The sequence below is a fragment of the Perkinsus marinus genome, assembly GCF_000006405.1.
Source record: "Perkinsus marinus ATCC 50983 genomic scaffold scf_1104296961726, whole genome shotgun sequence".
Classification (NCBI taxonomy): domain Eukaryota; phylum Perkinsozoa; order Perkinsida; family Perkinsidae; genus Perkinsus; species Perkinsus marinus.
In genome coordinates, this window is record NW_003205702.1 from 33,863 (window position 1) to 50,208 (window position 16,346).

The 16,346-nt window shown below is 46.6% G+C and overlaps 5 protein-coding genes and 1 non-coding gene across 6 annotated transcripts in view; 2 read left to right on the forward strand and 4 right to left on the reverse strand.

The window, feature by feature from the left end:
* Positions 1 to 708, reverse strand: part of Pmar_PMAR023065 (hypothetical protein) — a 1,165-nt gene extending 457 nt beyond the window's left edge. The window contains exons 1-2 of the mRNA XM_002772218.1: positions 557 to 708; positions 87 to 201 (exon numbers count right to left, since the gene is read on the reverse strand). Coding sequence (XP_002772264.1) covers positions 87 to 201; positions 557 to 685 — 244 coding nt within the window. The 5' untranslated portion in view covers positions 686 to 708. The remainder of the gene's footprint in view (positions 1 to 86; positions 202 to 556) is intronic.
* Positions 709 to 5,159: 4,451 nt separating this feature from the next.
* Pmar_PMAR023066 (Involucrin, putative) lies at positions 5,160 to 7,553 on the forward strand (the record flags this gene model as incomplete). The annotated part of the gene is made up of 4 exons (XM_002772219.1): positions 5,160 to 5,228; positions 5,757 to 5,828; positions 5,870 to 5,962; positions 6,009 to 7,553. The coding sequence occupies 4 exons, from the start codon at positions 5,160 to 5,162 to the stop codon at positions 7,551 to 7,553; spliced, it is 1,779 nt and encodes a 592-aa protein (XP_002772265.1).
* A 1,353-nt stretch (positions 7,554 to 8,906) lies between these two features.
* Pmar_PMAR023067 lies at positions 8,907 to 8,979 on the forward strand. The gene has a single exon. It is a non-coding gene; the product is annotated as a tRNA-Met (tRNA).
* Positions 8,980 to 9,601: 622 nt separating this feature from the next.
* Pmar_PMAR023068 (M-phase phosphoprotein, putative) lies at positions 9,602 to 10,018 on the reverse strand (the record flags this gene model as incomplete). The annotated part of the gene is made up of 3 exons (XM_002772220.1): positions 9,602 to 9,692; positions 9,737 to 9,849; positions 9,899 to 10,018. The coding sequence occupies 3 exons, from the start codon at positions 10,016 to 10,018 to the stop codon at positions 9,602 to 9,604; spliced, it is 324 nt and encodes a 107-aa protein (XP_002772266.1).
* A 230-nt stretch (positions 10,019 to 10,248) lies between these two features.
* Pmar_PMAR023069 (RNA-binding protein 8A, putative) lies at positions 10,249 to 11,152 on the reverse strand. The gene is made up of 7 exons (XM_002772221.1): positions 11,090 to 11,152; positions 10,932 to 11,047; positions 10,815 to 10,882; positions 10,714 to 10,771; positions 10,475 to 10,540; positions 10,357 to 10,428; positions 10,249 to 10,296 (listed from the first exon to the last, which is right to left on the reverse strand). The coding sequence occupies exons 1-7, from the start codon at positions 11,110 to 11,112 to the stop codon at positions 10,271 to 10,273; spliced, it is 429 nt and encodes a 142-aa protein (XP_002772267.1). The 5' UTR covers positions 11,113 to 11,152; the 3' UTR covers positions 10,249 to 10,270.
* Positions 11,153 to 11,195: 43 nt separating this feature from the next.
* On the reverse strand, positions 11,196 to 16,315 carry Pmar_PMAR023070 (Proliferating-cell nucleolar antigen p120, putative; the record flags this gene model as incomplete). Its single annotated transcript, XM_002772222.1, has 22 exons — positions 11,196 to 11,322; positions 11,366 to 11,404; positions 11,473 to 11,518; positions 12,398 to 12,523; positions 12,698 to 12,758; positions 12,809 to 12,872; positions 12,921 to 13,052; positions 13,097 to 13,143; positions 13,810 to 13,923; positions 13,990 to 14,059; positions 14,104 to 14,209; positions 14,703 to 14,784; positions 14,838 to 14,910; positions 14,956 to 15,033; positions 15,085 to 15,159; positions 15,207 to 15,303; positions 15,350 to 15,396; positions 15,447 to 15,535; positions 15,596 to 15,680; positions 15,724 to 15,932; positions 15,980 to 16,154; positions 16,199 to 16,315. The coding sequence occupies 22 exons, from the start codon at positions 16,313 to 16,315 to the stop codon at positions 11,278 to 11,280; spliced, it is 1,977 nt and encodes a 658-aa protein (XP_002772268.1). The 3' UTR covers positions 11,196 to 11,277.
* Positions 16,316 to 16,346: the final 31 nt, after the last annotated feature.

The following is a 16,346-nucleotide window of genomic DNA, read 5'->3' on the forward strand; positions in this document are numbered from 1 at the left end:
ACACTAGTGAAAAACATATTCCACGACTACTGCATATCACTGCGAATATCGCGTTTTCACCGAGTGAAAACGAGCATGGGGCTTACCTTGGGCGCCGGTTTGAATAGCAAGATTGGCTCGGCGATCCTCATCGGTCTCGCCTCCTCGTAGTTCCCAAGTCTTGCTGCTTTCATCAAAATAATATCGATTCTTCACCCCTACCTGATTTTGAAAACGATTAATATGAAAATTCCTTTTTTGTGTCGTTTTAACCCATAGAGCAGTGTTGGTGGTATCTATATTTGCTTTCCTCACTAACTAGAGAAGCCTATCTACAAATTCGAGAAAACGTGTATAAAAACCAACGATAATTTCCGACAGAGCTTCTCAAAATTTTCCCAACACTGCCAGAGAGAGTCGTGAACTCGGCTAGTAAGCGTTTGACCGGGAATATGCATATGGTCAACTACATGTGTTGGTGACAACTGTAATTTCAAGTCGTGTGTAAATGACCAGCTGATAAAACACAATCAATTTATATACAACTGTGTAGCAGTCACTCGCCACGAAACTATACCTCGCGTTGTTCGACGCACATGCCGCCGACCCAGTCCGCGATGGAGCTCCAGAAAGCAGAAACGTTCATGCAGTTCGACTTCTCTTCCTCCTCCTCTCCTTCTTCGTGCCGTGGGGAAGCTGACGTCATGATGATGTTGCTGGGAGTAAACTGAATGATGCAAGTGAAGATATTTCGTTCGGGACCGAGATTAGCAACGCTATACGCAAGCAAACAACAACGTCATCTCGATCCCTCTCATCCATCGAACTCGTTCTGGCTCTACTGCAGAGTGCCAGAAACCTATAATGTTCCCGAGAGGAACTCATTGTTGAATTTTCCACGTATGGCTAGGAACACATTCTTCAATCAGTTCCCCCCCCATGTAAATGTCATTATCACATTAGTAACATTATTTTCCTCATTGTTATCAAACCCTAGGGAACGTGATTTCTCAAAGGTAGATGGATTCCTGATATGAGGCCTAAGACATAACAAATGTATGCGCTGCTGTGTGTTGGTCACTTTTCGCTGTTAACATCTTTATATGTAATCGCTTGAATGAGAGCGTTGGGGAGTATAACGCTGCAATTAATACTACTAACATCGGTTCTGAAAAATTCTAATGAGCCCAGTTTTAAAATCGTTTTCTGAAGCCAGCTCCAAAACTGATTTTGGCTGCAACTTGCAACACATTCCCGAGGATTTGGGTTCAGCAATACCCAAATTCTTTATCATCGTGTACATCATCACAATTCTGACATCAGATGAATTCACTCCTCCTCTCGGAGACTCCAAATTGAATCGCTCTAGCCGTTTCACGACCAGCAAAATATTATAAAAAATACCAAGTATAGATATGATCTCCACGATGAGATTTTGTGCAACTGTTGTTATATAAGAACGCATCGCAGAGGAATCTTGAAAGCTCCCAGAGTGAGATAGAGAGTCTGAATCACCCAGGGTAGAGTTATAGACATTTGATGCGTGACCATCATAAACGTAGTTACCAATATCCTCTGTGATGCCTCCAACTGTGTGAAAAGTATCATCACCATACTATGGAGATGATACTTAGGGTTTAGTCGTTCTTCCTTGGATTTTGTAATTAAGCGGCTTGCGTTATTGTAAGTAGCGTTGAGGAAATGCAAGTGAGCAAGATTTGCACGACTCTAGCAAGATTCCGTGACGAGTTGAAATGTTGGTGACATTTCCTTGACTTCGGAGGTCTCCTCTCAATGTTGCTGGCCCCGCTGCGGTGAGCCTGATATTCGGTGGTTGGTATATATGTTTGATTTACTCTTCCTTCACGACGTCGTCGTGTTGGTGGCATGAATAGATTGCATCGTCTCTGTGAAAGTATCTCGACAATTCGGCGGTGGTGCTAGACGACGAGGGGTTATGCAACTGAGAACCCATCTAGTTTTGAGAAATAACGATCCCCAGGGTTTGATAACAATGAGGAAAAATAATGTTACTAATGTGGTGATGACATTCACATGGGGGGGGGAACTGATTGAAGAATGTGTTCCTAGCCATACGTGGAAAATTCTAAATGAGTTCCTCTCGGGAACTTTATAGGTCCCCCCTGTTAGAATTCCTTACGATTAGGAAGACCCTCCAACTCCACTACTGATCTTCGGTATGCTACATGGAGTACGGAGTTACCTGCTTGATTTGGAGGCGAGTTCGCCGGGAGATGGTATAGTTCTCCATTGTGACATCGACGACCGCTTATGAAGAGCATAAGATTGATATCGCCCGAGCTGGTGAAGCTGTTGGCGGCATTGATCCAATTTACATCAGTCAGTGCGTTACTACTTGGAGGAATAGAGATGCAGCAGAAGAGCTGGGACGGGGGGATTGCACAGCACCCATCTATTGCCAGATGCTGTGTTTCCTAGGCTAGATCTCACTGGTGGTACTGGGCTATTCTCAATACGTTGGTACTCAAGTAGGAGTGCGATAAAGCTAGTCGTCTTATTGCTCACTCCGTGAACCTTAGTTATATGATAATTCTATCACATCTACTACACTATAGGGTATATTTCGCGCGCGCAATCTTATGCATGGTTCGTCTTTTAGCCGCATCCTATGAATTTAACATTGATTAAAGTGTACTAGAGCTCAACCACTCTTCTCGTTGTAGGAGAGAGTAAAGGAGTAAAAACAAGTATGAATACAATTGTTGGGAATAGGGAATCACTACTCAGCTTAGCTTCAGCTCATCGATATCTTGTCGTCACGACACAGCGCACAATCCTATATCATTCTCTCACACAAGTCCGATCGTGCTTAGTTGTTCAGCAGTGGTGAGTGTTGGGAAGCGAGTTCGACGAAGAGGTGCATCGCTGATCCGGCGCTCACCACAAGATGGAGTGAGCGATCACTCTTACTCCATAGTGACCAAGAGCTTCCATAAGAAGACTTCTTGGATCTGTGTTTGTCAAAAGGAGGAAGGGCGTAAATGCTCATCATCACCGTAGTTGGTTTTCCCCCTTTCTAGTTGTTACCAGATGCCCGAGAATTCGCGGTAAGTTTAGGAAAATACAATCGTCGTGCGAAAATATGCATTTATCGACCCTAGTGATATGAAAAATTATATTTCACGACTACTGCATATCACCGTTTTTCACAGAATATTACGCCACTTCACGTAAAACGGGTAAAACTTCAGTCCTGACAATACGAGGAAATTTACTGTTGGTTTTTGTACACTTTTTCCCGAATTTTTGTAAAATTAGCTTTGGAAACTCCCGAGCTCAGCTGAGGAAAGCGAACATATATTCCTATATAGAGGTATAAGTCACCAGATACTACGACCCAGGGCGGCAACTACTTCTGAGTTTTTTCAACTCTGGAAATTCAGCAGTAGGAAATTTTCATCAGCACCATGTTGTTCATGCGTGCTGTCAGGCTGTTCATGCGCCTTCGGACCTCGTAGCGTTGGAGAGTCGACATGAATCACTCGAGGAGAGTTTAGATTGGCTGAAGACCTTGACGTAGAGATGAGCAAACTTGTGAAAAATTTTCATCGAAAATTTTTTCAGATATATTGCGATGATATTATCGGCACTTTCGGTGCTCTCGCCGCTGCCAGACTTCATAGAAATGTTGAGGAATAAACGCGTGAAAGGATCTGCACTGCCGTACTCGATGCTGTTCACCCAGGTTGGTGATGGAGAAAATATAAACGCTTGTGAGAGAATTTTTGTTGGGCTCTGTAAACTTTTGTAAAGGTGAGGAAAGTATGTCGTGGAGTGGCTGAAAAATTATTAGGAGAAAATTGTGAATTGTAAGTAATCTATAAAAGTGTGGGAAAATATGCACATGGTTGAAAAAAGGAGGAAAATTTGAGGAAAATTTTGGAAAATTATTGTTGGTTTTTATACACTTCTGCCCGAGTTCGCCTATAATTACTAAGGGAACCCCCGAGCTCAGCTGAGGAAAGCGAACATATATTCCTACTCCAACACTGTATAGGAAACTCCTGAGCTCAGCTGAGGAAAGCGAACATATATTCCTACTCCAACACTGTATAGGAAACTCCTGAGCTCAGCTGAGGAAAGCGAACATATATTCCTACTCCAACACTGTATAGGAAACTCCTGAGCTCAGGTGAGGAAAGCGAACATATATTCCTACTCCAACACTGTATAGGAAACTCCTGAGCTCAGCTGAGGAAAGCGAACATATATTCCTACTCCAACACTGTATAGGAAACTCCTGAGCTCAGCTGAGGAAAGCGAACATATATTCCTACTCCAACACTGTATAGGAAACTCCTGAGCTCAGCTGAGGAAAGCGAACATATATTCCTACTCCAACACTGTATAGGGAACTCCTGAGCTCAGCTGAGGAAAGCGAACATATATTCCTACTCCAACACTGTATAGGAAACTCCTGAGCTCAGGTGAGGAAAGCGAACATATATTCCTACTCCAACACTGTATAGGAAACTCCTGAGCTCAGCTGAGGAAAGCGAACATATATTCCTACTCCAACACTGTATAGGAAACTCCTGAGCTCAGCTGAGGAAAGCGAACATATATTCCTACTCCAACACTGTTGTTTTTGGCATAGTCTGAACCCAGTGTGGGCATATATGTTTGGTTACCCCAACTGATGCATACACGAATCTGTGTAGAAGTGTACGAAAACCAACAACATTTTCCCTAAAATTTTCCCAGAAATTCCATATTTTTTCCAACACATGTAGTTGACCATGTGCGTATATTCTCAGGCTTATCTGTGGGTGTGGTACGGTTACCTCACGGCACATTGGGACATCTTCCATATAAATCTGCTCGCAGTTTTCATCTCGATATTTTACGTTGGCGTGTTCGCTTTCTATGATGCTGATGCGTTCAACAGATTTACTACAGTGCTTGTGGTAACTACAGTGGTGGTTGCGGCCTTGGTATGTGATACGAACATTTCTGATGCGAAATTGAAGATTGAAATATTTGCATTCAGTGCAACTACTCTGAGCATAATTTTGTGCGCCTCCCCAACTCCCCAAATAGTGACGGTGATTCGATCGAAGTCTCTAGAGGGGTACCCTACTGCCCTGACAGTTGCTGGGTTCATATCGTCGTGCTTGTGGGCGCAATGCAGCATACTTATGCACTCCTTACCTTACCTCGTCCCGAACCTGGTTGGTGTGCTTTTCAACGGCGTCCAGCTGGTTGTGGTGATATGGATCTACGCTAGAGCTCCGCCGGAGCCTCCTTTGGTGTCACCACAAACTTCTACTGCGACGGAAGTAATTCCGCGTTTGATCAGCTATAGAAAAAAAGCAGATGTGTTTGGCAATAGTGATCGATTTACGGTATATGGCAGTGTATTTTCAGCAGCTAAGGAGTAGAGCTGGACAATTTACCATTTTGAGATCTACATGTTCATGACGATGTATGAATACTCGGGGAGAATCGTGTTTGTTAATGGACACCTGTTTTGGGATGTTAACGTGAGGTGAGGAAACTATGGTGAGATTGCCATAGTTTCCTTGGGAGAGAATTTTCTCGGATGGGCTGGCACCTGTTTTCCCACTACTCCGACTCGGCTGAGGAGGATGTTGACATTTTCCTTCACATTATCCCAGAGTTTTCATGATAATGTTTTCCTCTTATCTGCTCGTCATCTTGCCACTCGCACTAGGCTGGGCTCCGTATGTGGGGGTAAGTCATAATAGTCTGTTTTCAATTTATAATCATCTTAGAATCGCGTGGATGGAAAACTCTCGACGGCTGCCTGGGGATCTCTAGGGGCGTCTTCGCCGGAAAATCCTGAGGTATAGAAACTGCGAGGATGATCCCGGATAGTTTTTGGCAGATTCTCCAGCCTTCTGATGTTGAGGATGCCAGCACGGAAACTCCAACGGCAGAGGAGGTCACGGAGGAGCTCGAGGGGAAGCAGCCTCATTCGGTAGGATGCATTCGGAAGTTCTTGGGAGAGCTGGCTGGGGTGGTAGGTGCCTTGGGAGAGTGAGGGGGCGACCCCGATGCCCCCTGGGGAGGAGGAGGAGGAGGAGGGAGGGAGCCCCTCTCCCTTGGGGCCGTCGAGGGAGGATGTGCAGGAACCTCTTGGGATAAGAGACATGGAGGGTGAGGATGGATTGGGAGTTGAGGATAAGGGGAACGAGGGGGAGGAAAGTGAGAGGGAGGAGAATGCGGAGGAGAGTGCAGAGGAGGGTGGTGGAAAGGCGAATTCGGACGAGACTGAGGGAGAGGAGAGTTTGGGAGAGAGTGAGGGAAAGGAAAGTGAGAGGGAGGAGAGTGAGGGACGAGAGAGTGTAGAGGGAAGAGAGAGTGTGGAGGGAAGAGAGAGTGTGGAGGGAATTGAGGGGAAGGAGAATCTGGATGAGACTGAGGACAAGGCGACTGAGGAAAGAGAGAGTGTGGAGGAGAGTGAGGGAAAGGCGACTGAGGGGAGAGAGAGTGGCGAGGAGAGTGAGGGAAAGGAGAGTGAGGGAAAGGCGACTGAGGGAAGAGAGAGTGAGGGAAAGGAGAGTGAGGGAAGAGAGGGTGAGGGGAAGGGGAATTTGGAGGAAAGTACAGTGGATGGTGGTGGAGGAGAGAATTCGGACGAGACTGAGGGAGGGGAGAGTAAGGAAAAGGAAAGTGAGGGGGAGGAGAGTGCGGAGGGAAGAGAGAGTGTGGAGGAAATTGAGGGGAAGGAGAGTGAGGGAAAGGAGAGTGAGGGGGAGGAGAGTGCGGAGGGAAGAGAGAGTGTGGAGGAAATTGAGGGGAAGGAGAGTGAGGCGAAGGAGAGTGAGGGAAAGGAGAGTGAGGGAAGAGAGGGTGAGGGGAAGGGGAATTTGGAGGAAAGTACAGTGGATGGTGGTGGAGGAGAGAATTCGGACGAGACTGAGGGAGGGGAGAGTAAGGAAAAGGAAAGTGAGGGGGAGGAGAGTGCGGAGGGAAGAGAGAGTGTGGAGGAAATTGAGGGGAAGGAGAGTGAGAGTGAGGGGAAGGAGAGTGAGGGGAAGGAGAATCTGGATGAGAGTGAGGAAAAGGCGACTGAGGAAAGAGAGAGTGTGGAGGAGAGTGAGGGAAAGGCGACTGAGGGGAGAGAGAGTGTGGAGGAGAGTGAGGGGGAAAATGAGAAGAGGGAGAATGAAGGAGAGGACAAGGAGATTGAGGCGGAGGACAGTGCAAAGGAGAGTGAGGGGCACATAGATCAGGATTTGCAAAATGAGGATGAGGATAACGAGAGCGACGAGCAAGCGTTTATAACCAGGCCTATTCCCGCCGACCACCCTCCCATAGAGGAGGAGGAGGAGATGTTATCTTCTCCTACAGTCGCCCAGCGCTACAGCAACAGCCCGGGCAACCTCCATGTCGAGCGAGGTCTCCCTATATACGACGGAGAAACTCTACCGCGACTACAGACTAGCACTCAGGGGGCAGATTTCGAGAGCTCTGCTCGGGCGGGTGGTACGTGGCGGTCACAGAATGCTGATGAGGAGGAGGAAGGTCGGAGTGGGAGTGAGCTCGACTGTTGGTATGGTCTTTAGTAGATATCAAATGGCTACCTAGTCCGCCAGAAATCCCGGGGTTTTCAGAGGAAACAACTGAAGTGATATGTACATCTGTAGTTGGTCGAACACTGTCTCTTCAGGAGCCTCCGATGAGCAGCGCTCCGGTGGCTAGCAATCGCACTCTGCGCGGAATAAGGCCTAGGGAGATGGCGCCCAATTCGCAGAGTACGGCTTTCAACTTCCGGTGGTCATCTGGAGACTCATCACATGGTGGGAAGAGTCGAGTCGGGTTGTGTGGTAGTTTGCGTAGGTGTGCTCCCACCAGTGCTCCTAGGGCAGATCGAAGAAGTCCCGAAAATTATCTTTACGGACCCGACGATAGTAGAACGGCAGGAGTCGATTGAGGTGAGAAAATTTTGGGAGAATTTTTGTGCATTTTTTTTTCGAAAATATGTGTTTTTTCCACAATGTTGTTTTCAAGGTGAAGATTTTGGCGGATACTATGCATGTGGAGCTCCATCATCACGTTGGGGCTTCCATCGTCGGTAGCGACATCGCAGGGCGAAGTGTTGTTATTTACTTCCCGACTGACTCTGCAGCACAGGAGGGCTTTCAACTGTTCACCTCTCGCATAAGAAATGTAGGACGAGCGCTAACTGAAAATGAGAACTCCCTTGCTGTTGTCAGACGGAGGTTTATCTACAATGATGATTTCCACGAGAAATCTGTCGTCTTGTACGGTCAGGCTAAGCTGAGGTTGTTTTGTGCCTAGTTGGCACTTTCGTGTTTTAATGAAATTTCTATCAATTTATTCTCACTATCTCTTCCGCATGTTGATGTGATGTGAGTTACTCGAGAAGTCGACATGTCGCGTTATGCGAGTGTAAGGGAGGTTGTCTACTTGTGAGCATCTAACACCTGTTTGCTGTTGCTTGCGTGTCTCTGTTCATCCTGACAGCTGAGAACCTGGCAAAGAGTAGAGGGCACTCCGAGACGGTCTGTATTGTGTAAAAATTTGAGTCAAACTGAACATTCACTTTAATATTTCGATATTGGGGGCATTTCAAATCCTCAGGCGTCCTTGAGTGATGCTCTACGTGGTTCGTAGGAAGCTATGTCTCGCAATAAGATGATGATTCATACGCTGTTCCGTTCAACGATGAAGATGCCCTTATGATGTTGCCGCCGAGCCCACTCTTGACAATGTCACTATTTGAATCCACATGGTGGTCTGTATTCCGATAACTTTCCAGGGGAGTATTATCTGCCATGATTAATAATTTGAACCTCACTGTCAGATACACAACAAATGTTATCCACAGCTAGTGTCGAACTGAAGGTCTCGCTCAGAGGTCCCGACTCGGTGTGATGAATCCAGATTATTTATAAGCGACTTTGGCGCAGTAGGTAGCGCGTAGGTCTCATAATCTTAAGGTCGCGAGTTCGATCCTCGCAGGTCGCATTTACTTACTATCCTACGGCCTATCGCATACTACATGGCCCTCTTCATAAGCCTCAGGTGCTCCCTACACTATGTAGTTCCAGCAAGAAGACGTCGGATATAACCAGTGAGTCTATCGATGGAACTCGTGAGGAGTCTGAGGCCATGATCAATGTTCCCCCGGCTAGCGATCATAATGCCACCCTCAGTGGATCCGCTCTTAACCCTGTGGATTCTTACAATGGAGATGATGGTGATACTGCGGGGGGGGGGAGATAGTACCTTGCAGAGTGATCGACCCCAAGTACCATTGTGAAGCACTCGGTGGACCGTTTCAGAGGTGATTTTGAATCACCTCCTTACTCTCCCTATTCTCTAAGCTATAACGACTAGCTATTTTTTAGTATGCTCATCAGTGAGGAGTTCCCATTTTTTCCCACGTGGATTAGAAAAAAGGGCCCAAACACCGAGATACTATGTACACATCAGGATTGTTCCTTGTCGTGATAGCGAACTACTCGTGACTTCCTTGCTTTCTGGAATCCCCCTATCAGCGTCAATGACGAATTATCCTTTTCTATGGGTTCATCATTACGAACTTCGACTCGATAAACACAAAACCTTTTCTATCTCGAGACTCTATTCATTCAATACGTTTCCGCTTCAACTTAGACGATCGTTTGGTCACCTCTCCCATCATCGACTCAACGTAGGGGTTGAAACCACCATAGGACCTATCCGCGATCGAATTAACGACTTCGAGAGACATCAGCCTTACCTGCGTCCATGCAATACAACTTGCTTCAGAGGCTGCCCTGGCTGCCGTATTGCGACATCAGCCGACTTGCAGTCTTTGAACCCCGGCACGCTCCACTCTAACCTCTTCCGTATCTGACAAACAGTTCATAACAATTCCACCAAATATCAACATCATAATCACCGCCCTCTGCTCTTGCTCCAGCTTCTGCTTAGCTGTCAGCTCGGCGCCTCGACTCATGAATCTCAACTTGCTCACCGCGGTGGACAACCCGGCATTCTCATCTGTCGCTGAAGCAGCCATGGAAACCGATTCTAATCCTCCTATTGCACAAGCTTACGCATAAGAACCGTCGAATTTCCTCCTACTGTGAGGAGACTTCTCGAACACATTTAGTTTGAAGTAGCGAGCTTTCCCACTCCCAACAGTTCCTCCGAATTCGCGAAATTCACAGAACTATCGCGGGGCCCAAGACGTAACTCAAAACTAAAGTTTGTGTATGTGTGAGATACTAACGGCGTATCATACTGCTACTTCGTAATCCCTTCACTCTTCTTACAGACGTCTACCCCTCATTGAACCTGAACGATAAAACGTCTCCGGGGAGATTCGAACCTGCGCCCCCCTATACCAACACTTACCAACCGGAGGCGGACGCACGAAGGCCCAATCAGCTGTAACCGGCGTTTCCAAGATCATTTTTCCGCTCATACCTGCACCAACCACCTACTAAGGTAGCAGCAGCAGGGTATTCCTCACCAGAAATGGCGCTTGAGGCTTCCGATTTACTCTCATACTCGATGAGACAATACCCCTTCACGAAACCTGATAGCAGTGAACCCAGTATTGCTCTCCTCAGCTTGGGAGTTTCCTCACTAATTAGGGTAGAAATGTACAGAAACCAACGCGAATTTGCTCATAAATTTCATATTGTCACCAACACATGTAGTTGACCATGTGCATATTTTCCCCCTACTAAAACGAACCCATCTGATTACCTGTACGCCGATCCAGATTCAAATGCAAGTTACGAACATCTCCAAACTCCATCGCAACCTGAACATTTTTTCAGCGAGCGTTTCTCTGAAAAAAAATCTACCTCCATCACGTCGTCCTCCTGCGTTTCCTCATGGAGTCCAGTAAGGAAGATCACCCACCCCTCGATAGCTGATTACAAACAATAAAAAGAAACTCCCTACACCTGAGCTCATCTCACATCTCGCGGGAGCTCCCGGCTGAGTAGCAGCTGAAGACTCCGAGTCCGTGTCCATCGAAGTCGCCCCCTCAGCACCAGAATCCAAAGAATCGAACACTCCGGACTTTCCCGAGTATCTAAATCATATATAACTCTTCTTGTTGTCATCCGAGCTGTACCTGTCTTCGCTGATGCTCGCCATAGTTAATACGGAGATCGGCCGAAAGGAAGAGGACCAAACTACGATGAAATCCTATTGTCACTATAACACCAATCAGCAATTGTCGAGGAGGTAGAAACAATATCGTAGTACTAGATCATTTACGTTAGTAATAGACAACAACGTTGGTAAGTAGCGAAGGGTTGATCACGTGGAGGGAACCTTGGACGCCTTCGCCTTACCCCCTTTCTTCTGAGATCAAACAGTGTCGAAAATAACGGCTGGTCAATCCTACTTGGAACTTCCGTTTCTTCAACGCTTTCGCCTTCTGAACCTGCATAGTAATATTCAAGGAAAAAGCGCACGCCCTGGTGATCGATTGTTGAGCATTTTCAAACTTACTTCTTCCTTGCTAGGTTCTACTTCCTCTTGAGCCTTCTGAGTTGCCCTGAGAACCCCAAGACGTAACAGAGTGGGAAAGCATGCACATGGTCAACTACATGTGTTGGTGACAATACGAAAATTCGAAAAATTTTCTCGATAATTCTTATTGGTTTCTGTACAAATTCTTGTATAATTAGTTCTAGGAAACTCCTGAGCTCAGCTGAGGAAAGCGAACATATATTCATACTCCAACACTGTATAGGAAACTCCTGAGCTCAGCTGAAAAAAGCGAACATATATTCCTACTCCAACACTGTATAGGAAACTCCTGAGCTCAGCTGAGGAAAGCGAACATATATTCCTACTCCAACACTGTATAGGGAAATCCTGAGCTCAGGTGAGGAAAGCGAACATATATTCCTACTCCAACACTGTAGAGGAAACTCCTGAGCTCAGCTGAGGAAAGCGAACATATATTCCTACTCCAACACTGTAGAGGAAACTCCTGAGCTCAGCTGAGGAAAGCGAACATATATTCCTACTCCAACACTGTATAGGAAACTCCTGAGCTCAGGTGAGGAAAGCGAACATATATTCCTACTCCAACACTGTATAGGAAAATCCTGAGCTCAGGTGAGGAAAGCGAACATATATTCCTACTCCAACACTGTATAGGAAACTCCTGAGCTCAGCTGAGGAAAGCGAACATATATTCCTACTCCAACACTGTATAGGAAAATCCTGAGCTCAGCTGAGGAAAGCGAACATATATTCCTACTCCAACACTGTATAGGAAACTCCTGAGCTCAGCTGAGGAAAGCGAACATATATTCCTACTCCAACACTGTATAGGAAACTCCTGAGCTCAGCTGAGGAAAGCTGAGCTCCTACTTCTGCTTCTCCTAGCTGAGGAAAGCTAAATCCAATCCATCGCGACTCCTACTTCTGCTTCTCCAATTTCCGTCTTTTCTTCGACATTTTCAGCTGCGTTTTCTTTTCCTCAGGAGGCGGCAGTTTACCCTCTTCTTGAGGGAAATCGTCCATCACAGAATCCATGAACTCAGTAGTCCTGAAAAAAAGCAATCTTCCTCAACTACATGTGTATGTGAACTTGAGTTCAAACGCCTACAACAACACGGCTCACGAGGAATCATCAAATTAGAACTGCTGAGTTTACTATATGTGCATATGAAAAACACCAGTGGAAAATATATTTCACCACTTGATGACGCTCCAAAATTACCATTTGTCTTCTCCCCAAGCGTGCGTAACAGCTTCGGTGGGTCGACGGTCCTTCCTAACACCTAACACAAAAAACGCATCTGCCGTCTCAGTCCAGTTTGCAGTGGCATACGTTGAGGAATCTCGTTGCTGAACTTCTGCAATTTGCACACGAAAAACCCGTCCATATTGTGAACCTGTTACCAGAAAAAATATCAACTTCAACCGACAAGATTGTCACTCACATGCGGAAAGAATCTCCTCGAATGCTTAAGACTAGGATGGAATTGCTTTCCTCGAAAAGAAGTGAAACCCTCCGAGCCGAAGTTGACCACGTCGTCGAAGGCAACCACGCGAACGTTGCGAGCTTTCAGAATCTAACACGGGGAATGTTCCTATTCCGTAACAATATCAATCTCACAGCGTCGATAACCATTTCGTCTTCTTCGACCGCCATAGAACATGTACCTGCGGGGAGAAATTTGTAGGGTACAGTGCGTGCCAATTTGATATGCAAATGTGGAGAATGTGCGTCATTTTCTATTCCGGGATTAATGATAGTGAACAACTTGTCGCTATCACAGTCTCGAAAGGTTACTTTTATCACATCACATGTTCATAGCAATGTTAACATTGTATATGCGATATAGTTTAATCTCGGAGAAAATAACACACATTTGCATATCAAATTGGCACTTACTATAATATAAGACTATAGTAAAACATCTGATCACCAATTTGTTGGTATTCGATGCATTACAGGGTGAACCTAGCCGCTCTACAAATTTTTCATATTTCGAAAAGATAACTGAGTGAATCGATTGACATCAACGTTTTAGAAACGTTCTGTAGTCTATAATCACACTCTCTCATCGAAGAAACAGCACCTCAAAATTCTAATTTGCTTCGCGCTGTAGTTTATGAATAGCAACCACCTATCCAAAGTCGGCCCGCTCTCACCAGGAACCCGAGAAATAACGTTCCCTAGGGTTTGATAACAAAAGGGAAAATATGTTACTAATGTGATGATGACATTCACATGGGGGAAACTGATTGAAGAATGTGTTCCTAGCCATACGTGGAAAATTCAAAATGATTTCCTCCCCGAAAACCTTATAGGTTCCTAATACTTACTATATACAACAACACCGCCTTCTCCTGTAGTTTTAGTGTCAGCGTCCACCATATCAATCGCTGATAGAAGTAACTCACGTTGAAGCGCAGCATGCTCGGTGAACTCCTTGACGTCTGATAAAAAGTGCACGCCGTGGGAGTCGAACCAGGGACCTCCCGATGGCTAGACGGACGGCTTACTTCGCTTAACTTTGATCTTCGGATCACGAGCGATGATACCAGAACCACTGCAAGGAGCATCCAAGAGTACCTACTTAAAAGTACTGATCTCCTCGAAACTCTTCATGCACTTACCCTATCCAGTTTGGGCAGCATGTCCTTCAACTTTCTCCCATCCATAGCAGTTACCACGACGTTGGAGAGGCCGAGACGATGCACGTTCGCGATCAAAGCCGTGCATCTGAATTCACAAAGCACAGCTGAGGAAAGCGAACATATATTCCTACTCCAACACTGTAAGGAAACTCCTGAGTTCAGGTGGGGAGAGCGAACATAAATTCCTACTCCAACACTGTATAGGAAACTCCTGAGCTCAGCTGAGGAAAGCGAACATATATTCCTACTCCAACACTGTATAGGAAACTCCTGAGCTCAGCTGAGGAAAGCGAACATATATTCCTACTCCAACACTGTATAGGAAACTCCTGAGCTCAGCTGAGGAAAGCGAACATATATTCCTACTCCAACACTGTATAGGAAACTCCTGAGCTCAGCTGAGGAAAGCGAACATATATTCCTACTCCAACACTGTATAGCAAACTCCTGAGCTCAGCTGAGGAAAGCGAACATATATTCCTACTCCAACACTGTATAGGAAACTCCTGAGCTCAGGTGAGGAAAGCGGACATATATTCCTACTCCAACACTGAACTAAACTGATAGAACCTGCTTACCGGTCCTCCCTCAGATCGTTAGCAAAGAGAACGCCTTGGTTCTGCATCATCTGCCCGATGTAAGTAGTCTTGCCACCAGGAGCTGAAGAGCAATCCGTAGGTCCCAGGTTCGATCCCGGCACTCGTCAATTCTACCTGCACTCATATCTAGCACAGTTTCCCCTGGCTGGGCATTGAGAGCTTGAACAGGAACGAACGATGATGCGGACTATGCAAAAAAAAATCACAATATCGGAAAAAATCGCGCACTTACCTGCAGCATATAACGGCCCGAGAGGTACTCCGGAGTGGCTCCAATAGGCACCTTCGACTCCTTCACAGTCAGGCCGACCTGAACACATCGAAATTCTCCCGAAAATGTAAATCTCGCTCGCCCGCCAACCTTCGTCCACTCTCCCGTTGGTTCCACCTGGCAGCCTCGAGCGATCAGCTGCTGTGCCAAAAGACGCCTCCGAGTCTGTTAAAAAAACTTCGCTCCGCCTACTTTCTGATTCTTCCCCCCACCTTTATGGTGTTGGCACGAATTGTCATCGGTCTCGGCCTGTCGTTGGCCTCGAATAACTGCACGGCTTCGCCAGGAGCGAACATATCCAAAATGTACCTAAGGAAAAAGAATTCGCATCATCGCAGACCGCAGGCCCTCTTACGCTGCTAGTTCTTCATTATAGCCGTAGTAGTTGGCACACAGTCGGGCCTGAAAAATATCCATTTTGTACAATTTGCTTCGCTCCGCCGAATTTTCACCAATTCCTCCCGCAACTCCTTGCTGGTGCATCCCTGCTTACGAATAGCCTCCTTGCCAGCTGCCAACATACGGATGACCTCCTCAAGGCCTGACCAGACACCCAATGACCCGGGTTCAATCCCAACACCCGACAATATTCCCATACTACGCTTCTTGAGAGTAGGAATGTCCACGACGGCACTTGAAGAGATTGCTGCCTCCCCCGCTCCTTCAGCTTCCTCGAACTCCTCCATCTGAGATGAATTCTGACGGGTTTTCACATCGATCGACCCCTACCGCAGCCGCTTGCTTGAGATCCTCCTCGTCGGCCTCATCTGGCAGCTCCTCATCATCAACGTACCCGCCTTCCTCCTCATCATCATCACTGCCAAAGCCGGAGACTTCCTCCCCCTCCTCTTCTTCCTCGTCATTGTCATCGCGAGGCCTCTTCTTGCCAGCAGGTATCAGCAGGCCCTCATCGAGATCCTCAACATCATCATCATCACCTGTAGCAACCAGTACAATACTGACCATGCCATATACAGTAGCCTACCCAGAAGATCCTCTTGATGATGATCAACCGTCTCCTCTTCCTCCTCTAAGGCCTCCTCTTCCTCCCCTTGGGCCTCCTCTTCGTCATCTTCCTCAGCGAGAGGAGCCTCTTCCTCAGACTCCTCAATAGTCTCCTCAGCTTCTACCTCCACCTCAGGGGTCTCCTCGTGCAGGACCTGACCATTAACGTGGATTGACATCCATTTCCTTCTACCGCTACCTCCACTGCTTCAGTCTGTTCCTCAGGCTCCTCAGAAGTCTCCTTCTGCTGAGCGACCTTCTTTTCTTTGTTGATGAAGGCCTGCTGACGCCTTACCTTCCTTGAACGCCTTGCCATTGAATAGTTCGGACTGGAAGAGCTGAAGTAC

What these genes read in the sequence shown, in the direction of transcription:
- Pmar_PMAR023069 (XM_002772221.1), bottom strand. Translation starts at nt 11,112, where the DNA reads ATGGCGAGCATCAGCGAAGACAG. An exon ending in GCGAGCATCAGCGAAGACAG is followed by an intron (nt 11,048 to 11,089) that starts GTACAGCTCGGA and finishes TATATGATTTAG; the next exon opens with ATACTCGGGAAAGTCCGGAG. An exon ending in AGGAGGACGACGTGATGGAG is followed by an intron (nt 10,772 to 10,814) that starts GTAGATTTTTTT and finishes AAAAATGTTCAG; the next exon opens with GTTGCGATGGAGTTTGGAGA.